We start from the raw sequence: 26,282 nt of genomic DNA, 5'->3' as shown, positions 1-26,282 counted from the left end.
TGTAACAGTTTAAATCGTGAATACGTACCTAGTAAAAACGGAAGTCCCCATCACAGCAGGAACGCTGAGCGCACTACATTGATTCCCCAGCGACCGCAAATGCCCTGTATATGTTCCCTGTATGTACGGATAAATAAAGTGTCTCCGTCTGTCTGCTATCTGATCCCGGTGGGAAATAAGATCTGCTTTGCTTTGACAAACATTATACATCTGTACAGTGTAAGAACTGAGTTTGACTGTGACTGGCCTGACATTATATATCTATTTGCAAATGCTTATCACCCACGAAACGGCGGGCCCGATTCGGATTTTGAACTAGCAATCTATTATAGACATCACCAAGATACGACAACGATATTTTAACGTAAAAGTGACTTAGTTGCCCGAATTGAACTGCAAAAGATATCTAGTTGAAATCTAAACTACCAGGTATCTAGTACATATATCGTATCGTTCTCTTCTCTAGAACGGATCTTGCATGTTTTCCGAATACCGCGGCTTGATAGTATGTATGACTTTATGTTGAGAGGTTCTTTGGGAGTTTGTGTACTTAGAGCATTTATTGCTTCAAATCATCTCCAAAGCCAAAACGTATTATAGACCTGATTAAATTGTGGTTATATGAGAAGGATTTTAAATACCTTTGTTACCATAAAATAAAGATGTTTCGATAAATTTAGGCACTTGGCCGTTACTGTTAATTAATGCTGAACTAATAAATTTGACAAAGATTATTAACTGTGCATATATTTGATAATTTTAACAAACGTTTGCGTTTGTGTATTAAATCCATTTTTTTTACTTTTGGGCCAACCTGTATATTTACGTTTTACGAATAGGGGCACAAACATTTTCGCCCAAGCTTTGCGTAATAGTGCGTCACTTGTGAACATGTCATACGATAATCAGAAATAGACGAGGGCTCAATACGTGTACCATTTTCGGCGTGACTGCCGACCCTCGCTCTTATCGCGCGACGCAGGCCTCTGCCGATACATACACTCGTAGACCGGGAGCCGAATGGAAGATTACACGTGTCATCGAATACACGAAGCGGACGGCGTTTTTCGTAAAGTAGAGGAAAACGTTGATAGTAATTTATTGCGACATTAGGCTAGCAAAGGTGAAAATAAATCGCATGATGGATGTGTTTAATTAATAATTAAACACATAAAGCTATATTAGTTATAGTTTTGTTATGGTTCCATAGGTTCCATAACCAAAACGAAACGCTTAATAATTTCGTCATGTCCATTAGTCTGTCCGTTCGGCCGTCTCTGTCCGTATGTTACGGCTATTTTATAAGGCTCAAAATCAAAAATCAAAATTAAGTTATACGTAATAGACCTAATAGACTTTATTAGTAGAAAAAGGGCAACAAAATTCAAGCTTTGTATGGTAAACTGACCCTTCGCAACTACATTTTTCAAATATACCGCCTTTTTTACTGACGAAAATGGCTTGCTAAACTATATTTACTTATATTGTTGATTTAACTTACGAATATGGAAAAAAGGGCACCTTTATTACATGCTACATGCTATACCTACATATAACATCAAGTAGGTACTTACTTTAATAGGTATGTCGGTTAAATATTTATTTATAGCTCGGCCGTGTAAATCCATTAAAACTTTGTAGTTAAATATTTAATGATGGGGTATTAAACTGTTAATGGACTATAAACTTACCTACAGTTTTTACTCGTGTTTCGCATTTTCTGGTAAAGTATAAAATATTGCATGCGCCAGAATTTGACGAGTAGAGGTTTTATTATCTATGCTGGTAGATTCAAAATGCTAAAACTCATATATGTTTTTACACTTTTTAGAAACTGTAATAAATTCAACGTATAGGGTAAATTCACGGACTACATAAAATAATTTGACGCGCTTAATATTTTGTAATAGACACAGCGCCGGAATGGGAGTTAACACCAAAAAAAAACTCAGTATATTGTTTTTTTTTTTGTGTCCAAAGCCTCAATACAAATCAGAATTTGTATTGAGGTTTTGGACACTCTAGGTGAACATGTCAGCCTCATGGGTGTTTTCATAGTTCCCTACTCAAGGGAGAGATCAATAAAGTGGTATACACTGATTGCTTTGTCAGATAAAGGCTCTGCCAACCAACAATTGATCTGTCCATTGTGCACGGAGCCCAAACTACCAAAAAATCTTTTTCTCAAGTCCGAATTCCGGACGCAGTTCAACAACACGTGACACAGGTCATCAGTCTTAGGTTTAACACCTATCATACACAGAAATCAGTATATTGTGCTATGGTGTATGATGACATTACTTCACTAGTCACTTCCAATCTTCCCTCGATGCTTATAATGCTGAACTAAATTTATTGTTAATCTGCGTGCTAATGAGAGGAAAATCCCTTATCGGATGGAGAGGTGCTCTATCGTTTATTAGTATGTAATATATTATGCTTAATCTCTACTACGTGGTCTGCGTGTATTACGTGTAGATAATTATGTGCATTTGCCTATCACAATTTATAACTTTATACCTAGCCTACCTAGGGTACACAAACCGAATATTTTGAAGAGAAAGATGAGATTAGAAAAAGACAGGGAGAGCTTTGTACATTGAATAATTACGGCCTGATTCGAACTTTAAGATATATCAAAAATTTGCTAAAGATACGATATGAATCGAATGGGTCTCTATTGTTTCCCAAATAGTTTTAATCCATAATGTATTGTTTGCCCGCATTTTCGTTAGTTATAATTCATTTAGTTCAGAAACGCGTCACTTTTCAGGATTGCCATAAAACAAACCTAACCTAACCTATCTATAGGATAACCTAACGAAAATCCTGAAATGTTAACGGTTTCAGTTTTATGACTAATGATAATATGACAAACAATACATTATGACTTAAAACTTTATGGGAAACAACGGATCCCCGAATCGAATATGTCAGGTCAGTGTGAAAAGTGACGTTTCTTCAAACAAAAACGTCTCTGTTGACACAGACATATCCGATCCATATCGTATCTTTCGCATTGACGTATCTTGAAGTTTGAATGAGGCCGGTAGTCATGTTCGAATATTGTTCCTAATTATTGATACCATAAAGTCTCATAGGCTGTAAGCTACACTTACAAAAATAATGTAAATACTTACGTACACACAAAATAAGCACTTTTTACAAAGATTAAACATTCACAAAGAAGAATACAATATCAAAAAGCAAAAATAACGAGATCCCATGGCTGTTTTGAATAAATAAAACCCCAAAGAACCACACTCGCTATAGATATGAATAAGATAACGCTCGGAAATATGTCCCTAGAGCGGGAAGTATGGGTTTCCACCCCCTGAGCAAGATAAAGGGATTATTCGATTGAGCTGCGTGAACTTCCCTCAATATTAGATAGATTACTATACAGGCCTACTGGGGTTACGCTGTCAATGGTAATGCTGTATGTTGCAAGACCGGTCTTATGTATTTAGCAGGTCAATTCTTACCTATAAAATATTACTACAATAGGGTATTTTCCTACTAGTCAAATCAGCTTCTTTTTTAGAACTGTCAAAACGATTTGCAAATATGGAATTTATATGAAACATCACACAGCAGTGACGTCACGTCAGCTCACCTACTTTTTATATTTCTCGGATTTATTAAATAGAACTTGTGTTTAAAAATAACTGCTATGTAGTGTAGTAATTATCTGATGCTTTATTTCATGCATAGTGTAAAATAATTTATTTTATATACATCAAATACCCTTACCACTCCTGCATACAAATACATATGTATGAATTGTTACACATTTACTCATAGGTTAGTTATTTCATCATCATCTTCCTCGCGTTATCAAAAAAGTCAGTGCAGTCAAGTAGCGAAAAAGTCAAAAAATTCAGTGCAGGCAAGTTGCGAAAACAGTACCTATCAGGTAAACAAACTGAAATGGAGATTTTTACTGTTAAAATGCTGCTAAAAGTAGATTCTGCTCACGCTCAGTACGCCACCTTACACATAACGGCTTATCTTACCGCGTCGGTTGCAGCGTCAATGTAACGTTATAAAAGAATTGCGCTTCGCTATTCGAGATATGTATTTGGTTGTGAACGCGGGAATAGGGTTCTCGAGTGGGCCAGAGCAACAGAATCTTGAGACCTTAAAGCAATTAACAGAACCTCAAACATACTATTGGGTAATCAATATTAAACTTTCGTGAGACATATGTATTTTAAACATGTCGCCATTAGCGACTAAAAATTCAAGTGAGTGAAACCGTTGTCGTCTAAACAGTTTACTAAAAGTATTACTAGTGCACCCTTAAGATCAAGAAGATTGCACTTTATTTATTTTGAACTGTACTTTTTGTTGTACTACAATATTCGCTAGTTTTTCATATATTCAGATTCGTTTGACCTAGCCAAGCTTTTAGAATGACACTGCACTTCGCCACTCCTTGCACGAGATTTTACAACCCGTTTACGATGAAACTCGTCAGAGGGTGTAAAATTAACTTTTACGTCGAGTGATAGAAGGTAGTGCTAGTGCTTAGGTTTATAGATAAGGTAACTTCGAAAGCGGGGTCATTTTCTAAACTAGAAGCACTTTCTACTGTATCAACGTTTATTTTCATAAAAAATAATAGTTGCGGTGCACATATTTTAGTTTTCTTTAAATCAAAGTTTAAAATCGGAAATATGTCGCTGGTCTACCTGTAGGTATTTCAAATCAAGCCATATAAAAAGTAACGAAACTTTTTAACAAAATAAACGGAAGTTATATTGCATTATTTAACGTCAAAAATTTTGTTTTTCAGCTTACGGAGCTAAAAAATAAAAGAAAACCAAAGCACTTTAAAAAACCGAGTCATATCGTCCACTGTGGCGTGGCAGCCTCTGTGGCTGCATAATAACGTATGCAAATGCATCCATGATTACGTCCAGTATAAATCCTTTTACAGCAATTAAAACGCTTTTGCACTGACTAACTCCAGTCAATGGGATATATTTTATTGTATTGAGATAGATCTATAATATTTAAAAAGGTTCATTAAAAAATGTAACTAACTTATCTATTAAATAAAACTCAGTTAAAAGTAAAAACGAATACTAAATAAAATTAAAATAAATATAAGAATGGTGCCGAGGGCGCTGGCAGCATTTCCCCGCTGTTTTGCGATGCTAATACGTTGTGCGAGAAAGCTGCCAGATCTTCGGCCACTCTTCTTATTGTATTTATGTACACCCAAAACTGCATGTCCACTTTATGAATGAATACTTTTAATTCTAATGCTAGGGTATCATGTAAACTTACGCTCGTAGCCATCGGCGTTTATTTCAAAATTTCACCTGGGGGCCTAACCAAGGTAACAAGTCACGTGTTTTGAAACGTCAGTTATTGTTCATAATTCATAATTTGTTTATTATGTGAAAGTGAGTACAAAAGGTGTTAGAGTTCATCGCAATCTGCCGAGATCTAGCACGCAATATATCTTATTGTCTATAATTTAAAATACGAACAAAATTAATTTAGCCCGCCTATTACTTCGCCTTTCGATTATTTTAACTCAATATTTTTTAAGTTAATTTTACGGTTTTAATCACGTAATTTTCACGTGAAAATCACGTGAGTGAAACCGCAAAATTAGCTTAATGCTATTTTTACCTACTTATATAAATATGTTCAAAGGCCTCGTTGACTGGACTAAATCAACACGGCACGTAATTGCAGCTTATCGCTATTTGAGCAGCGGACACGGACCGGCATTGCACGGTTTAAAAAACACCCGCATTCATATACCATTCACATAAAACCACTTCACTATTATTACTATAGTATACAATAGAATAGAATAAAATTTATTCAGGACGCTTATACTTACAACAACATTTTACAAAAACATGTCACAAAAACGGTTTAAAACGGCACTGAAAAGGTTTCCACTCAGCTTGATGTCAAGGTATCTTATGAGTACCTTGACGCTGGTCTTCCGTGGAAACCCTTCCAAAAAAACGAAAGTTCGTATATCTAACTAAACCTATGAGATATAATAATATATTTATACTATGTGAGATCAGTGTGTTAAGCCATTTAGGGTCCTAGCTAAATTGGTTGTCCCATACTTACGCTAAGGAATGTCCAATTTAGCTAGAACCCTAATGGCGTAACAATCGCGGAGCGTGATGTTACAGTCAGCAGCAGAAGTTGCTAAGCGGGCGAGGTGTTCATAATTATCTTGACGCGCTCTTATTCTCTCAACAAAGTCGCATCTAGATCATTTTGAACACCTTGCCCGCTTAGCAACTATTGCTTGCTGACTGTACATTGTAGCACGGATGTACACGGTTGTGCTACGATAACGTAGACCTCTACACGCATTAAACGTGCTACGAATTACGACATCATAACAATATATAGTCCGTCAACCAAATCTTGTCAGTAGCAATGTAAAGCAAACTAAAGTAGGGCAACACTCAAAGAGCAGTATTGCGCTAAGAAAAGCAGCAATGTACATCGAACCAACAGATTTTTTTTTCCGCTGAGCGCGCCCTGCGTACGTCAATTCAAATTATCACTCGCGGTTTATTGAAAAAAATTGAAACATGGACGGACAATTTAAAAGCGATGTTAAAACAATGTTAATCAAAATGATGAACAAATCTGAAGATATCAAAAACAACTGCTTATATTCTCTTTGTTCCCTATCTATGTCTTCTAAGTTTACTAAAATAAAATCATATCAAAATGCAGATAATTAGATAGTGCATATATTTGTTATTTACAATATAATATGCCACTTGTTAATGTAAATTAGTGTACTGTTCTGGATGAATATGACATACCTGTGTAATTTTATGATTGGTATATATTGTACAATATACATATTAAAAATAAAACAACTGATATTTGGGTGTTTATTTAATTTAAAGGTAAATAAGATAAGGATCACTTTTCGACTTGGTTGCGTTGTACACGTACATAAACCGCCATAGGTAAGTATTGTCTGAAAAGATACTACCTACTACGAACGCCTTATATTGGGCAAGATTTAATCCTGCAACAAACATGTATGGATTAGGTAGATATTGCGAAAGAACGGCGATATAATCAAGGCTCTTAATACTGTTTAAAAGGTTTACCTTTGTAAATAGTCACAACTGATTGCTGAAAATATTAGACATGTGGGCCTATGGACGGTTTCCAGTACACAATTTATGGTCTTGTTGGATAGATTTAGGCATACGTTTTAATTTTATTTATGCCTTTTAACCCTAAAACAAACATAATCTTAAAAGTTCGAAAGAGTTCTTCCAGTACTTGTCATAACCTCAATATTTAGTAATGTTTACCATCAACGAGCATGATTGTACATTGTAGGCCCCTTAGCTTTGCTTATTCTTATTTAATGTATTGGTATTTAATGGTGACAGCAGAAATATCTCTTGAAACAGAAACGATTCAAAATGAAAACCAAATGAAAACAAATAAGGTGACGGCTGTCATTCACGATCCACATTCCACAGATAAAACACAGATGACACGCGTTTTGGAATTATTTGAACACAGTGTTGCTAACCCGCGATTTTTCAAATTTGCCGCCTTTTACTACTGACAAGATTTGGTTGACGGACTTTAGAAATCAACTAAGGTAACGCTCAATGATAACGCTGTCTCGCTTTAATGCTCCGCAAACGATCGTACGTGAGCGGGATAGATATAATTTTATTAGCTCCATATTGCGTAATAAACTTTATTGAGGAAAATGGTCGGTATTCTATCGAGAGCTATTATTTCACGGCATCGACTTTATTGCGTTCGCAGTCGTCTAAATTTGAGCTTTTTTTACCTTGATATTAAAATTTAAATTGTATTTTTATTTAACGCCCGATTATGTTTAAAGTAAAGTTATGTTTATCGTAAATTTATTTATTTATTTATTTTATTTAACATTTTACATCAGGCAACAAGGCCCATATTACAAATACCTTACAGACTAACATAATAGGTATGCATTTTATAGAAACTTAAAAAAAACTAAACACTATTTAGGCGACAATACGGCGTGGCTCCGTTGAATTGTCTGGTCTTGTGTCGGATATATCTCTGTCTGGTAAATGATTGCCTGAACCAAACCTGAATCATTCAGAATGCAACCAACTAAGCTACCTTTTAGTGTCTAAAAATATAAAAAAAAATTAACCATATAATGTAGAATTTAATATTCGATCGAGAAAATATAATATGCCTATCCTACCCACTTTCAATCTTTCCATTCCGTTATATAAGGTCTATGAAAACGGTAACGGAATAGAAATAAAAATCCTGAATACTTTTAGGGTTCCGTACCGTAGAGTTTCCTATCTTCACCTGGGTTTTGACACTTTTCCTAAAAAATCTCTCAAATTTGAAAGCATTTTAATCCGTTAAGGCGAAAAAACGTTTTTTAGTGTTCCTAACTATCAGTATTCACAATTGAAACTTTGAATTTCATTGGTTAAGTTGGTAAAAAATGGCCTCAAAGGCAATAGGCGATGTTTGGGTATTTTTCCCAATCTTCGCCTACGGCATGCTTTACCGCTAATAATACACTTTTCTGTGACTAACACATGTTAAGTCGTATCTATTTGGAATGTGCTACTATACTATGAACCTTAATTACACCAGACTAGCCATATTTTAAAAAAACGGTGTAGTAGGCGAAGTTTGGTAACAGTCTGAAGTTGGTTTCATACATTTTCTATAACGAAGCTAGGGCTGCCAAAAATTAACCAACATGCCAAATAAAGGGGAGTAATGGTTTATAAGTAAAAAAATTATAATTTTTATCAAAAATATTTAATATTTAAACCTGGCTCGCTGAGCAACTTCTGTTGCTGACTGTACAAAAATATTTAAATTTGGAAACAAGTAATGCCATCCACCACCAATAGGGTATTTGACTACTAATTAAATCAGTTTCTTTTTTCGAACTGTCAAAACGATTTTGCTACTATGGGGTTTATTATGTAACATTAGCATGTGACGTCACAATCAAGTTACCTATTGTTTATACCGGTTTTAAAATATAAATTGTGTCTAAAAAATAACTGCTGTCTACGTTTCTCTATTAACCTTATGATGCTTTATTTCATGCATGGTGTAAAATAATTTATTTGAAATACTTACAGTCAAATACCCTATTAATGTGGTAAAACAAATTTGACAACCCTAGGGGTAGGCGAAATTTGGCAACAAGATGGACGCAAAGTACCTTCACCAATGTTTTATCCAATTGTGACTTCTAAACGTAAGCTAGCCATTAAATAATAGTTTCATATGAAAAAGAAATAGTTATAGTATATAATCATGTAAAGAGTTTAACATTACCTGGTCTGTATCACTGTTAAAAACCGAAGTTCAAACACTGGCTTAAAAAAACGTGTGGTCGGCGTCGCGAAAAAACCTCACTGAACGTAAACTGTGTGAAGTTAGCCGCAGATTGTTCGAAGAATGTTGACACCCGTAAAAAATACTTTGTATTTAGTAGTTTTATGTAAGGCTTACATTAGAAACATTTTGTTAATGGCAACTTTTGTCAAAGTAGGCGAAAATAGGGAGCCCAGGCAAAGATACGAAACTCTACGGTACCCAAAGGGTAAAAACGGGACCCTATTACTAAGACTGCGCTGTCCGTCCGTCCGTCCGTCCGTCCGTCTGTCACCAGGCTGTATCTCACGAACCGTGATAGCTAGACAGTTGAAATTTTCACAGATGTGTATTTCTGTTGCCGCTATAACAACAAATACTAAAAACAGAATAAAATAAAGATTTAAGTGGGGCTCCCATACAACAAACGTGATTTTTGACCGAAGTTAAGCAACGTCGGGCGGGGTCAGTACTTGGATGGGTGACCGTTTTTTTGCTGTATTTTTTTGTTGATGGTGCGGAACCCTCCGTGCGCGAGTCCAACTCGCACTTGGCCGGTTTTTTATTTTCTCCTATTAGGGTAGAAAGAGCTCGAAATTCTGAGTAGAAATAAAATTAAAATTCCGAATTTTGAAAAATAAGTTGTGTACAGCCTTATACAAAATTTCCCTTATAGGCCCAAAATATCAGAAATCCTTACCTGCAGCCAGGTCCATCAGACCCTCAGGATCCTGCGCCTCATCAGCGGTGGCACAGGCCAACAGCGCCAGCACTAAGCACGCTCGCATCATGTTATCTGCAGACAACAAATAACAGAGCTTATAATGCTATAACTTAAGCTTAATTAGCAATAAAAAAGATAGCTTATAACCAAGGCACGAAAAAACCATAATTTTAGGACCCATTTATGAGTACAATATTTTTATATTATAAATAGACTTACGGCCATATTCGAACTTTAAGATACGTCAAATACTAGAGATTAAAACGATATGGATTGCATATGTCAGTGTCAAACAAGTGTCAAAAGTGACGCGTTTGTTTGAAGAAACGTCACTTTTGACACTTGTTTGACACTGACATATCCATTCCATATCGTTTCAATCTCTAGTATTTGACGTATCTTAAAGTTGGAATATGGCCGATACTCATGGCCACAGACTAGCCGAGGCGAAGACGTGGCCTACGATGGAGATGGAGCGAGCCTGCCCAGAAGGTGCCTGTTCACCCTTGATTTGAAGGTTGCCGGGTTATATGAGCTCGGAAATATACAGTGTGTGGCCTATAACGCGGGAGAATAATTAAAACGTAGATTCTACTACTCAAACAATAAAACTTTTGTTCGACAACTTATTTTAAAAGTTATTTTTAAAAGTTGCTGAACAAACATTGTCTAGTTTGAGGAGTAGAATCTACGTTTTAATTATTCTCCCGCGTTATAGGCCACACACTGTAGACGCCGGCAAGTAAAAATGTTTGTTTACGGTCTACGGACGCCATTGAGGTATATTTAATCGTTGACATTGGTATAAAGAAGCCTGTGTTGTACGGAACAAGGTTATGTTTTCAAAATAACGGGCGTTTTTCCGAGCCTTGCTTAAAACGTAATGATCTGAGCCGGTATTATAGTAAGGACGCTAAGCACGAAGAAATACGTACATTGACCCCCCTTTTCTATCTCTATCGCACGCGCATAACTATATTGCTGTCCCGCCTCAGGCGGTCAATGCTACTGTGCGATCGGGGCTTACAACGTTTTGTTCGCGTGGTGTTGTGATTACGGCTATTTCATTGTTATGTATGGTTTCTCTATAGTAATAATAGCTCGATGTTTGTTACACACGTTACACAATTTGTAATAGCCGAGACGTCCGAACAATATGAGATCCTAATACGGCTTCGAACACGATATTGAAAGAGTTCAATCACACTATTATGCATATTGTGATCAACCTCGACATTCCCTTGCATTGATCAATAACATTAAGGCGAAATATATTTGATAGACGCTAATGAATAGGTAAAGCTTGAATCTATATGTATGATTTATCCAACACTAGCGATCCGCCCCGGCTTCGCACAGGTTAACAAATTATGCATAAACCTTCCTCTTGAATCACTATATTATTTATTTAAAAAAACGGCATCAAAATCCGTTGCGTAGTTTTAAAGATCTAAGCATACATAGGGACAGACAGGCAGCGGGAAGCGACTTTGTGTTATACTATGTAGTGATAAGTGATAAATATATGTACTTAATAATGTACGTATGAACGTTCATCTACCCGGAACACATTCAATATTCACCACAGAATATCACATTAACCACAGATAATTTAAAGTCGATTAAGCCCGCTTCGCACGCTCTGATTGTCGCATCCTGCGTCCTGAGTATTAACGTTCGAATTTTGAACGCTCGCCAAGGAAGCGTTCCAAAACGGGTGACGCCATGAATGGGTAGTCATGTGCTGTTGGAAACATTTTGGAAGTAATTGGCAAAGGTATTATAGCCTGTTCGGAAAGAGAAGAGTCGTGGAATGTATTGGGCCCCATACATTCCACGACTCTTCTCTTTCCGCACAGACTCTATTTTAGTCTGACTCACTTATATATATACTCTTTATGTAGTTTCGTCAAAACGTTCAATGAACCATCCATCCTTCTTTTGATTTTATTTTGTGTGAAAAAGATACCTGGAATAAAAGATGGCCCAAAAATAGTTACGTTGACAAAGATTTTTACTGCGGCATATCACTACATAGTATAAAACAAAGTCGCTTCCCGCTGTCTGTCCCTATGTATGCTTAGATCTTTGAAACTACGCAACGGATTTTAATGCCTTTTTTTATAGATCTAGAGTGATTCAAGAATTTAATAATTTGTTAACCCGTGCAAAGCCGGGGCGGGTCGCTAGTCGTTGATAATTTTAACAAACGTTTGCGTGTCAAAGCTTTAGAAGAAATTTTAACAATGATACGTTTTGTTTTACTTAAATTTTATGAATAAAAATGTATAAAATAAAAAGTACATACTTTTTATTTGGGCTAACCTGTACATTTTTATACAAGCGGCAATGTTATCATTACACCGCGAAAACGCTGAACAAAACTCTAAAACCACGTCAAAGGCTTATCCTGAAATTGCTTTAACAGTTCAGCTGAATGGACTTCAAAGTGTTTCGTTAAAAATATTTGTGAACCTTAAATTACTTTGCTCTTTCATTGAACACTCGGTTATTTAAGTTTTAATTTAATTCTAACTGCCGTATTCGAACTTCAAGATATTCACAAGAGACGACACGTACCTACTAGATCCATTCTAGATACGTTATAGTTTAGATTTCAACTAGTTCTCTTTTGCAGCGCAATTCGGGCAATCAATGTCTTTTTACGATAGATCGTGTTAGATATCTATTAGATGTGAATTAGATCTCTAAAGCCCTTGCTACACGGTCGCCGACAAGCCTTCTAACCGTCTGACCTTGGTCTGTCCTTGGTCAGTTTTGGTCAAATTTTGTTGGAAACAACTGTCTACACGGTCCGTCCAGGCCAAAGCCACGCGGTCTGAGGGGCTTGTCGGCGACCGTGTAGCAAGGGCTTAAGTAATATCTTGTGGAAATCGTTCAAGAGTATCTCCAAAATCGCGGAAATGTCAAATTTGACAGGTTAGATCTTAAACATATCGTTATCATATCTTGGCGATGACTGAAAGATATCTATAATAGATGATTATTACAAAATCCGAATCGGGCCCTAAGTCTTGAATATTGTTATCATTAATTATTGACGCTAAGTCGGTAATTCTCAAAACATATGTCTGCAGTCTAATTGCCGCGACTCATAAAAAATAATTATAGGTACTTACATATGAAAAGAGCCGTGGCAATTAGACGCAACCGCAGACATATTCTCATAGAATGTTAATAAGATAAAGATAAAGATAAAAGATAGTTTATTCAAGTAGGCATAATTACAATGCGCTTATGAACGTCAAATAAAGCTAGGTAGACCGGCTCCAACCCTACACCTCTGCCCCGAGAAGATTTAAATCCCCCCTCAATTGGAGGAGGGTATCCCATTATGGGACCGGCAACAAACTCGGCGGGACACATCTTTTCAAAAATAATATAGGTTGAAATTTGTGGCAGTACTCATCTTTTTTTTATTAAGGCAGGACAAATACCTAATGAGGCATGGACAAAAAAAATTGCTATCGGTACTACGATAGCAATTTAATATACGGACTTTACGAACTTACGAAGTTCGCAAATTGCGGGAATCTTTCTCTGTCACGCTAATTACGCCTTTATTGGAATAAAAGAGAAAGATCCCCGCAATTTCGGTATTAGCGGTAGGCCCTCAGGAAGGACGCCATCTTTTAAAATGCGAGACCTATATTTAACGTCACATATTTCCGACTCGCGGCATCTCATCCCAGTTTCCGCTCGTCACACTTTGAAGGCGTCGTTTTCATATTTGTCGCTCGGCGCGCATTTTTCAAACGAGACGAATGCGTGCCACTATCAAGATTACCTCTCATAGACTGTGGCTATGTTCTTAAATATCCGTGGGTATTTTTATATGTACACTGAGTTAGAGGCTTCTTAGTAGACCATAGACATAATATGTAAACTAGACACGCTATTTTAATTTTTAACAAGCAGAAACGTCTGCGAACGATGCTACATGCGATGCTTTTTAGACACGCTATCTCGAACAAATTCTGTCCGCCATGTGTCCGCCATTTTCGGCATTTGACGTCTGTCACTAAGGTGAAGAATAAGCGTATCTAGGCCAGAGGCGAAACTGTTATGACAGCTGCTCATATTCTGCCTACGTACAGGGTTATTTTTAATAACCTGCAATGTTATACGACGTGAATATATAGGTGATACCGAGCAACTTTTCTAATGGGACCAACCACTAAAACGCATACTTGCTACGCATGCTATTGTTGCAACTTTTTAACACGCACGAAGGCATTTTTTAATTTTTTTTTTTTTAAATTTTCTGTGCATGTGTGGCATCTCGTCAGTGGTCGGTGACGTACTAAAAGCAAAAAAGTGCATGCACTTCTCTGAGGTGCGGAAACATTTTGTTCGAGATGTCGTCTCTTGTTATATACCTCAATGTAGTAGACGGACGGTGACTGGCAGTGGAGTTTAAATTTTAACTGGCGGTCGCTGTCAAACCGAAAATATGTGTGGGCCTGCATTCGATCCTAACGAGGAAGCCATCAGTATTGGTTGATTTGAAAGGTAAAGAGTATTATTTGATTTGATTTGTAGGTAAAGAGTATACAATAAAATAAAAATAAAAATTATAACTAATTCGTTGTCAGTGACTTCGAAAGTGCTCTCCAATATTCCTAATTTTTAGCCGTAGAGCTTAAATTCTCACTAAAATATCTTGCCGCACTCGGAAATGATCATAATAAATTATTTAAATTCTTCTTATCATCTATTTATATGAACTCTATCACTTCGATATGATCTGTGACATATAAAAATGTACCGTAATAGCTATACCAAGCACGAATTATGATCAAACTTATGCACCAACATGCTCCATCAGAGTGAGTAATCTGTGACACAATTCTAGCAACAATTCCATCGCGACAATTCTAGCTCGCGACAATCCCTGGCCCGTAACAATTCCCCGACAACATTTCAGTGCTCTGCAGCAGGGATGTTGCGGATGACGATTTTTTGACGTCCGCGGATGCGGATGCCGATGCGTATTTTTAAAGGCTCACATCCGCGGATGCGGATGCGGATGTCAAGATAGGTACATAAAAAACGTCAAATATTACATTTTAGTAACGCATCCAGGCCATAACTGTTTAAAAAAAAAAAAAAAAAAAAAAAAACATTTTAGTAATTTTTATTTCAAAAAACCGGCCAAGTGCGAGTCGGACTCGCGTTCCAAGGGTTCCGTACATTAAGTCCCACTCACGCTTGACTGCTCATTTCTAATAGGTTTTTTTGGCTAATGACTAAATTACCTAGCAGTCTAGCACTTACGTCGATGCTAAGACGTTCCTGTACCGACCTGGTCCACATCCGCATTAAACTCCGCATCGATTTTATGCGGTTGCGGATGCAGATGCGGATGTTGAAAATAATTCGGAAGTTCCGCGGTTGCGGATGCGGATATTCGCAACATCCCTGCTCTGTAGCCGGCACTAACGCTAAGGTTGTCACATAAGGGATGACCTACTTTTGTTTTTCCCGTAATGCGGCGTGAGCATGCACTAACAGCATCCTGAGTCATATAAATGTTCCGCAATATGTGCGCAAAGGTGACCCCTAATTTTCTATATTTCGACCCTAAAAAAAATTAAGTTGCGCACAACATATTTTTTTTACTTCAATTTGAAAATGTATGTGGTAGATTTTGTGGAAAAGTAAAAAGTTTATTTAAGTACGAATACATTTTATGTAGAACCTCCTCTACTCTATTAATTGGTATGTGGTAAAAAATCTATGAACCTGCAAAAAAAACTTTATTCATAGAATTATAAGCAGTTGTTCTGATGGAATATATGACACAAATCCACCCACGCTATCTGAAAGACCGTAATACATATTAAGTATTCTTACGCTGCATACAACGAAGCGCTGTACGCTGCCTACAGCGTAAACTGAAATCCAAGATTTTACAAGAAGACTCGTCAGTTCTCTTAACGAATAGTAACAGTAATTATAAACTGAAATATATGTCATGTACTACTTAAAGAAAATTAACGAAGCCCTACAGTGGCACTGGCGAGGTGGCATGGCATTAGCCGCGATAGCTAAGATGGCGGTCCGGATCCGGCCTTCACCACACTTCACTAAGGCCTGAGTGGACGCTCGAGTTGGGCGTGCAGCGGGGCGGGGCGTGCGGCGTGCATGTTAAACAAATGCAAGCGTATAGTAGCGGCCTTAGTGAACGCTGCTCAAATCACTTGTGAGCTCGAGGCCACACTGCACGCCCCGCCGAACGCTCCGCTTCGAGCGTGCACTCAGGCCTTACACTAATTTATAGGTAAACCTATAGTAGCGTGACTATAAAACTTTAAAAACACAAATCAAAATATTTGATAAAAATGCAATACTTACCTTGTTCCCAAAAAGTAGTAACAGTACCTAATATATACTAATACAGTAGTCAAGAGAGAGAAAAGATCGTAAAAGGTCTTTTATCACGACCCTCTCCGTCGGAACCCCTAATAGACACCCCTAACACCAGCCTTAACCTTTTTCTAATTTATGTAAGTGCCCGTTTTTATAATCCCGGATTTTCTTTTGCTTTCGCTTCAGATGGAATTAAAACGAGTCTGAGTTAAATGCTTGTTTTGAATTTATGCAGAAATAGGTTCTTACCTGTTTCGTTTTAATCATAAAACAAGTAGGTAATAATAGATTTTCATGTTGCCACGATGAGACCATATGGCTCGTACTGTAAAAAAATTATCAGATCACATGAAGAGCCAAGCCTCTAACTTTACACGCTCCACAAGTCCTAACTTCACAAACTCTACACCTTAGTCAAAATATGTGGCTTGGCCGTTTCGAATTATGCGGACATGGTTACAAACAAATACACGTAAAAACCACACTTTATTGTCAAGAACGAACTAAGAGTGTACTCATACAGATATATTCAAATAGGAAAAAAACAAATTTATAAGTTACTAATTAAAGGCATAGAGAATTTACTCGTTTACACCAATCATAATTAATCTAGATGAAACTTGTCATTAAAACAAGATAATTACTAAATTATATCAAGAACGAAACAACCAGATCTTGTAACGCAATAACAAAACGCACGGCACTGCTTTAATTAATTTGCAGTCTAAATATCCAAAACGGTGCATTATACCCAAATTGTGTGAACTAGTTATGATAGCATAGCACGCCTCAGGAATGGTGAATCCCAGGATATATCATTATTATATTCAAAAGGAATGCTACTGCTATTTGGTACGCTATCTAGCCTGCTGGTTAATGTTGTGAATTTTGCAGAAACCTGATAATCGGTATAATCATTTTTTTATGCGGTTTGTTGCAAGCAAAGAGCTAGGTTATTATATATTATATCAAAAATATAACAAAAATAACAGGTAAAAGTTTAAAAAAGATATTAAAAACAATGACAGAAAGGAACATTACACTTACAACTTATACTAGCGCAACTTTACAATGAAAACTAGCGGAAAATCAGCAATTTTATCGCAACTCAAAGCCCAACTTTTCAAATCGAAAGCTTTGAACTCGTACAGTCCACATTTAGTTTTCCTTAATCCCCGCTTCTACTTCGACATTTGGTCGAAACCAAGGACCTTACATTCTAACTGGATAGGTATTCCATACGATATCCGGTCTATTCAGGCGCGATATTATAATCTTGAATGACGTCACTCATTTTGCATCTCTTTCTACGGGGGATTCTCTTGAAAATTGCTTAATAGCTGCTTCAAGTTAGCTGCTGCTAGTGATCTACTTCAGCTGGTACTGCTGCAGCTGCAGCTGGTATCAAGCTTAGGAATTACGAAGTTACAGTTATTTTCATAAAAACCAAGCGATTGGCGATTCCAACATGACAGTCAAAGTCATATTTCGCGACTCAACGATCGAAAGAAAACATCAGATAATGGTTTTAACTTTGCGACCAGAGGGCCTACCGCGAACCACGTTCGACGTGTCGCCTCCCTGTCACACTTACGCACGAATCCACAAGGGCGACAAAGAGGCATCACAACGAACGTGGTTCGCGGTAGGCCCTCAGTGATCCTAAATTTTAAGCCTATATCTTCGGATGTATGCGCGGATAAAGTGAGTGGTGCCTGTCGGACTATTGGCAATAATTTACATACTTATGTGTGATGGGTGTTTGAAATTGTGATGTTTACCCCAGAAACTTTTTCAAAAACTTTTCGTCGTGTAGTTACAAAAATCTATGCTGACATTTTGCTGGGACTTCAGTCGTCCGCGACCACGACCAGTGAAACGTGTGTCGAAACGTCGGAAATAAAGATAAAGTTAAGATAGACCAAGTTTCAAATATATTTTAAAACTAGCGACCCGCCCCGGCTTCGCACGGGTTAACAAATGAACATTACTCTATCTATAAAAAAAAAACATCAAAATCCGTTGCGTAGAAAAAGATGCTGGACAGACAAACAGCGGGAGGCTTGGTTTTATACTATGTAGTGATGACATAGAATATCCAGCTTGTCTAAAAGGTCCTTGGTCGATACCGACCACTGCCGAACTGGCCGGACTTACCCGAGCCAAAGTTTCCACAGGCATTATGGACAAGTTTAATTAAACTAACATTAATGCCGACAACTATTTTCACAGCTGCTGCTGCGGTAGCACGGTCGCATTTTTATCGCTTGTCACCATGTCCGTCACGCTCTAACAAGTATGTAAGTGCGAAAGTGACGGGCATAGTGACAAGCGATAAAAATGGAACCATGCTGCGCCTGCAGATTGCGGACGCCGCGATAATGAACTATTTCATAAGCGCAAATATGCGATAATGACGAGGGTGTTTACTGTTTAAAGAGGATACGACAGGAGAATATGCCAAGTTATGGAATTTATGATGACTTATAGGAAGACTTAACTTCCCCCTGACCTTTATTCTCATACTAAATTCGTAATTTTTATTTTCTCACTGCTTCTGGGCTAAGTTTTACTCTCAAGAATGACCGCTATGATTCTTGGAATAAAAAATATATATAACAGATCAGAGATTTTAAGATTCTATAACTCGGCGCTAAAGAAGGTAAAATTTAGAGTCATAAAATAACTTTTTTTGTACATCAACTTTTGTAGGTACCTATATTCGATCGAACGTCAATGTACTTCCATGAAACTAAATAGATAATAATATATGTTATAACAAGATTCTCCATGTCGTTCCTTGAGAAACATAGTGTCACTATACAAAATTAGGAACCATTTTAATAGTGACGTTGTTCCATTTTTCAAAAGTTGATATTTCAAGGACTAATCATTTTGTATAGTGACACTATGTTTCTCAAGGAACGATGTATAACAAGATTCTCCCCAACGATTATATTACTTGCCATCATACTTGCAACCACCAACATAAATACGAGTAGATAGTACCACAGCTAGTTAAACTTGCAAGACAGGGTTAAGTGAATCGGGCGCCGCGGGGAATGAAATTAATTACGTTTAACCTAAACACTGCTACTGTTGCTTACTGTGCAGGAGCCCGATTCAGATAAAACAACTTGTTACAGTTCTGATCTTATTTTGACACGAACTTGAAGACCGCTCACACTGATTTGTGCATGTGAAATGAACTGTTCTGTGTAGAACATCCTGTAATTATTATTAGGCTATTATATTTGTCTATTTCACTTTTCTAAAATCTGGTTTGTTGGTAAAAATTAGCCGAGTAAAATCCTTCAATTATTTCAGGATTTTCTACACAGCACGGAACTTGGCACCCATATAGATCTCAATTTTTTTGTCGGCGAGTCCACAACGAACAACGACACATTTGAATATTGAACTTGGCTCTCATTTCACATTTAGGTATGTTTTTGTTGGGATTCATATTACACAATAGTATTTACCTATTGAAAATGCGTGAGCGACCAATTTCCCTTCAATAGCTTAGTGCACACACGTTCAGTCCACATTCACAAAAACATTCGGAATTCAGGCCGTTTTTATAACTTCTCATCTAAAGCCCACTCCGCGTAGCAAAGCCTTTCATTTAGGCATTTCAATATCGAAGCGCTATTGATAGTGACGTGACATGGGATATTGTAAAGATTCCGGGAATGTTACTGAATATTCTATAGACATTCAAATTGCAAAAATTACTTTTTCACGTAGGTAATATTTTGTACCAAATCAATATTTCAGTAGAAAAAAAGGGCGAAATTGATTTTTTTTTGTCTGAGTCTACCCTTCACGTCCACATTTTTCAAATTTGCTGCCTTTTTCTACTGACAATATTTATTTATCTGGCCAGATAACGTAGTGGTACTAGTGACCGACAAGAAACCAGTACCCAACAAATTTTAGCCTTAAGATTTGTATTTTTATTTTATTTGGTGGACCGTATTTTTCTTCTATTAAATACACAAACATGAGGTACCGATATCGATAAAAAAATTATTCTAACACTGGCTATAGATAGCGACAGTCTTATGTTTTATCGTGAAAATTCCGACCTTTATGATATACTCTATGTTGATATTATATTATGATCTAACTGATGAATATTATATTAATGAATTGTAATTGACTAATAATAAGTATTAATTTTTGACATGTAAAGTTTGTAATTTTATCAATAAAGGAATATGAATATGAATATGATAACGTACTTATAACGTATAGATATAGGGTATTTAAAATTAAGTACTTACTTCTTAATGATTTTCATTAAAATTTTGACAATTAATACTCGAATCCATAAATTTTAAATCAATTTAATATAATTTATTTGGTAGTAGGTTCGAAACCAATGTCCAAATACTAAAACCCGAATTCCCATAAGCCATAGATATTGTATATATAGTGTAAGCAAGTGTATAAAAGTAAAACAAACAAATAAGCTCATTTTTATAATTCCCTAATATTCCCTTGAATTGGGAACGTTGCACGTCACTAGGTATTGAATATGGTTCAGCAGCAATATTGCGAGTTCAGTCGTGATTAAAATCTCAATATTGCCCAATCAGGCCTTCTGCAGACACCGCGACGTACGTAATAACAATACGAGAGTTCTTGCCGTATGATAGTCTTCCCTGCAATACCTACATTTTATATATACCTTCACCACATTGACCTTGGTAGAAAAAAATCTTTATTTTAGACCAAGATCTTTTACATTCGTAACATTTGTACCCCGGAAAGCGATGCGAACAGCCTGGACACTGAATGTGACCCAACATTTAATCTGTTTGCCTTCCTTTGTCTCTCTGTCGCCCACAGGCCCACAGCACAGCCGCTTTTAAACCGGTTGAAAAAACCTTTTTTTATGTCACACGATATTTTCGTTCCTTATTTTTTTACTACTGACTGGGTTTTTTCAAAAGTGTGTATCTGCAACTCAAATGCTTTTTTGTAGTCGTAAGAGGTGTTATTAGATTCGTCTCAGTTCAGAAAAAGATGAGGGGAAACAATAAAAAACTTTCAACCCAATTTTAACCCTCATAAAGAAAGGTTGAGTTGCAGAAATCCCTTTTTATAGTTCAGCAACATTGAAAGAATTTATGTTTGAAATTCTACTCTACTGAACGTCTTACTGTCTTACTGAATTGCTGTACAAATTTAGACTTATTGAAATCCTTAATGTCTAAATAATATATCTATCTACTTACATAAAATATATATTTTGCAAGTAGCAAATTAAATATCAAATACAGGTTATTTCCTGTAACAGAAGCAATAAATTAAACAGTAGGCGGTACTCCTCAAACTGACCAACATTTGTTCAGCAACTTTTGAAAATAACTCATGTTTTGATTTTTATTACACTTTAAAGTTTATTCTAAGACGCAATGTATTGCAAATTTTGTATGTTTAAAGTGTGACAAGCAACGTCAAACACACTGATGTCAGCGTACATTGAAGGCAATATTTATTTTGTATGAAAAAGATGAACTCTAAAGGATTCATAATTTTTAAAAGTTGCTGAACAAATGTTGGTCAGTTTGAGGAGTACAGCCTTTAGTTTAATTTATTGCTCCTGTTACAGGAAGCACCCTGTATATTATTTGCTAATCTGTCAAGTGGACGAAAACTAGAGCATGTACGGAAACTAGCACAATGACCCTATGTATAAACGTGTTAGTTTGGCGACGATATAGGGTTGAAAATAATAATATAATTCGCTAAATGCGAGTGTTACATTCCGGTCTTCTTTTCCGTCTATTTTTCCGTGCGCTATCGGACATGACGTGAATCGGGAAACCCATTTTGCGGAGTGTATGTGTAATTTCATTTGTCGTTTTAAAGCTGCAGCGGTGTACAGATTTTAAAATGGGTAAAAATGTGATACGATCTACACGGATCGCACCAATATTTTAGTCTGTATTCTCCTCTCTGGACGTTGAAGTTACATAAATTCAAATATTGTTACACAATTTCATGTACTTATATTAACTATAGCTGTGCCCTCCTAAATCTTATAATAATCAAACACAAACAATTAAATTAATCAAATAACCAAACAATTTAATTTCTAAAATGTCTATAGCCGGAGAGAAAAATGGGGACTACGTTTGTACTGAGAATTAAGACGTCCTCCACTATCCTCTTAAGTGCGCGCGAGTTGCCTTTTGATACGATTTGCAGTGCATCATCACACACGGACCAATAAGTACGAGCAAACGTATCATATCAATATCAAAACTGTAACTGATTTAAAAATCTGAATAATCCTGCACTCTTCCGTCGCGTAACTATGTTAGTGATTTGTGGTGGTTCCATTAACTGTTCACTTTGCGTCCGCAAATTTGATTTATGATTTTTTTACAGTTTTATATTTATATAAAAATGCGTAAATACGCTAAAAACGCTCGATCATGCATTTTGCGTTTGCGTATCCAATTTGAATGCCTGACTTTTATCTCTTAGTTCGGTAGAGCAATCTTGTTCGAGGCGGTTATTTTTCCATTTGTTTTATTCCATTTAGCTCTCCAAAGTATGGTTATTTCCTTATTTCGTAGGCTTCGTAGCCAAAAATGTGTGCTATGGGCTACGATGAGGCGCTACGAGCGAGCTTGGCAGTGAATAAAAAAAAGCTTAATTTGTGTACCTAATACAATTATATTCCTAAATCATTAGAATAGGTAATACTCAAATGCGTCACGGTACTTACCTAAATAAATGTAGTATGTACACATATATGATATAATCTACTTGCGATAAAATCTACTAGTAAAACCGAATGAAAATTACAAATAAAATGAATTACGTTTATCTCCAACGTAGTCACATCGGGTGAATCAACTTTTAGAACACATTAAAATTAACAACTTGATCAGATAAAAGTTACATTTTATACGGTAACGCAGGAGAAAAAAAGTTATCTCCCATACAACTTACAAAAATCAGGGACACACCATTTTTTCCTTTTTCTACAGCGTTACCCTACAAAATGTAACTTTTATCTGATCAAGTTGTTAATTTATTGTGTTAATTAAATATTTACGTATCTAATAATGCCCGCGTAAACAAAAAAGTAAAAAAATCAACATGGTTTTTGAAAAATCGTTTTTTTTTGCTAGGGAGTCTAGGGACACGAAATCAGTGTTCTAAAAGTTGATTCACCCCATAACATGTTATCCAACCAAGCCGTTAAAGAAATGGATCCGTATAAAACAGCGAAGGAAAAACTACAAAGTTATTCAGCTATAAATAGCACCCGCGCCACCATTCCACAGAAAAACAAAGCCAACTGGGTATACGGGGTGAATAATCCTAAGGGATAGAATTTAAATAAAATTATCCTTATTTAAGTATAATGCAAATTGCGCCGATACTACTCATAGCTCAAAGTACAAAAAAATCTGTATAGGAAAAAAATGAGCCCTAAAAGTTAGATTATGTCCTATAAAGGGTTATAGTCATTTATTTATTGCGATAGTTCACGTCTGTATGATTTTCTTAATTCTTCTTAATTATTCAAGAAAATTATATACTTTAAGGGAACTCAATAAGGCTTATAGAGCGTTTTCACATTGCCCGATCCGATATCGGATGTCGAATGCAAGGGGTCATCCATTAATTACGTCACACGTTTAGGGGGGAGGGAGGGGGTCAAGAAAATGTGACATATTGTGACATGGGGGAGGGGGGAGTCACAAACATTGTGATGAAACGCTTTAACTTCATCAGTAACCAAAAATTAATTTATATTTTTTTATTCGCTGTACAGTTAAATAGTGAGATTTTGGATGTAACTTTCGTTGTGTTATAAAATTAATAATATGTATTTATACATCAAAAATATTTTTTTATTAAAAAAATAATGCCGAGTTAATATTGTCGATTTCGTTGGAAACAAAATTGCCTAAAATGTGACGTCACACGAGGGGGGGAGCGGTTTGCAAAATGTGACCAAGTGTGACAAGGACGGGTAAAAAAACCTAGAAATTCGTGTGACGTAATTAATGGATGATCCCCAAGTAGCATGTAAGACATACGTGTTTTTCTGTATTTATTCATTATATGTATGGGATGGGCTATATGTGCGCAAAACTATGAGCTATGGTCTATAAAATTAATACGTATTAGAACAAATTAAATGATTTTCAGTTAATATTTTAATTTGTTTTTATTTCAAGTAGAAACACTACTATGTATATAAATTATAAACTGAAATAAATATCATATATGTACTAAGAAAAAGTGACCCAGGCCTCCAGTGCACCCAGCACTTTTTCTTAGTATATAACATTTATTTCAGTTTATAAATGAATATTATAATTGAGTGGGAAGCCCATACATTAAAAGTACCCAATTGCAGTTTGGTATACGAAACCTTAATTCAAGAATTACAGTCCACGAGTAGAAACATTAATATTTAGAAACAATTACATATAATAAATTGCTTCCTTCGAAAACTGGAGCGGTTTTAGCAGTTTTAGGCCCCATATAAGAATCACTCTGTATGCAGCTTACAGCAAGTTATCTACATTTGCTGGACAGCGCTTGGTTACTGCTTGTAATTATTTTTCACCGCCTCGTTACAGATACGGATTGCTATGGCGTCGCTTTTTAACATTTAAACCGAGTAGCAGTAGAAAAACTCCCATTTTCCTTACTTTCCTAGTCTTCTAGTAAATATACTAGTGTCTGCCCGCAACTTTGTCTGCGTGGAATGATGTTGATGATAGATAAAAACAGTCCTATTTCCACTATGAGTCCTATTTCCCCGGGTCCTCCATACTGAATTTCATCTAAATTGCCTACCCTAAAAGCCTACTCAATAAAAAGCCAAATCAGCTAATGTACTTTGATGATTGATGAAACATCAAACTGTATTTTAAATAGTGTGTGTAAGCGAGACGCATTGTTTAACGTCATGACGTCACAATGTTATATTGTGAAGAATACCCATGATTTATTGCTTGATTGGTTGATTCCCGCACGTCTTTTCTCATCTCTGCCACAGTAGAAAAGCAGCGGAGCTTTATCACTAGTATCACTTTATAAAACAAAGTCCCCCGCCGCGTCTGTTTGTGTGTATGTTTGTTCGCGATAAACTCAAAAACTACTGAACGGATTTTCATGCGGTTTTCACCTATCAGTAGAGTGATCCTTGAGGAAGGTTTAGGTGTAAAGAAATTTATTATTATAGTTTGTTAAGGTTTTGTGTAACACGTGTGAAGCCGGGGCGGGTCGCTAGTATATTTACATAATTGATTATTCAAGCCTATTTTGACATCAAAACGCAGTCATTAAACAATCAAAATGCCTGCTGCGTAGCGGTACCATGCAGGCAGCCTGTGGCTGTCAAAAGCACATTCGACATCACTTGAATGCAACGCTGTTATTCCACACACTCGGCTAGTAAAGGTGAATCACACGCTCAAACGAGCAACGTAAGTGTGAAAGTACGTAAGACCTATCTTTGTCTAAAAAAATCTAAATTTTGTGTGATGTAATTAATGAACGACCCCTTATCTAGTGGTTGGACCAGGCCGGACCTTTATATCCTCTGCCCAACCGCTAATATTATAAGGCACAAATTCTCGGGATAAGCGGCTGTGGAAAGCACAATGAAATTTTAAATTTTTGTAATAATAACATATTATTATCGTGTCTTTATCCCAACTACAATCCATGACACTACTCGATGGCCTAGGCTGGCTCCGCAAAATAGTTAACAATTTAATTTAATTAT

At 36.4% G+C, this 26,282-nt stretch overlaps 1 protein-coding gene across 1 annotated transcript in view; it reads right to left on the bottom strand.

Moving 5' to 3' along the window:
* The window catches only part of LOC134650934 (thrombospondin type-1 domain-containing protein 7A-like), a 129,752-nt gene that overhangs the window by 91,272 nt on the left and 12,198 nt on the right, over window positions 1-26,282 (bottom strand). The window contains exon 2 of the mRNA XM_063505888.1: window positions 10,088-10,183. Coding sequence (XP_063361958.1) covers window positions 10,088-10,178 — 91 coding nt within the window. The 5' untranslated portion in view covers window positions 10,179-10,183. The remainder of the gene's footprint in view (window positions 1-10,087; window positions 10,184-26,282) is intronic.

Source organism: Cydia amplana, chromosome 9, assembly GCF_948474715.1.
Source record: "Cydia amplana chromosome 9, ilCydAmpl1.1, whole genome shotgun sequence".
Lineage (NCBI taxonomy): Eukaryota > Metazoa > Arthropoda > Insecta > Lepidoptera > Tortricidae > Cydia > Cydia amplana.
Note: the sequence above shows the minus strand (reverse complement) of the source record. Positions and strands in the feature narration are given on the sequence as shown.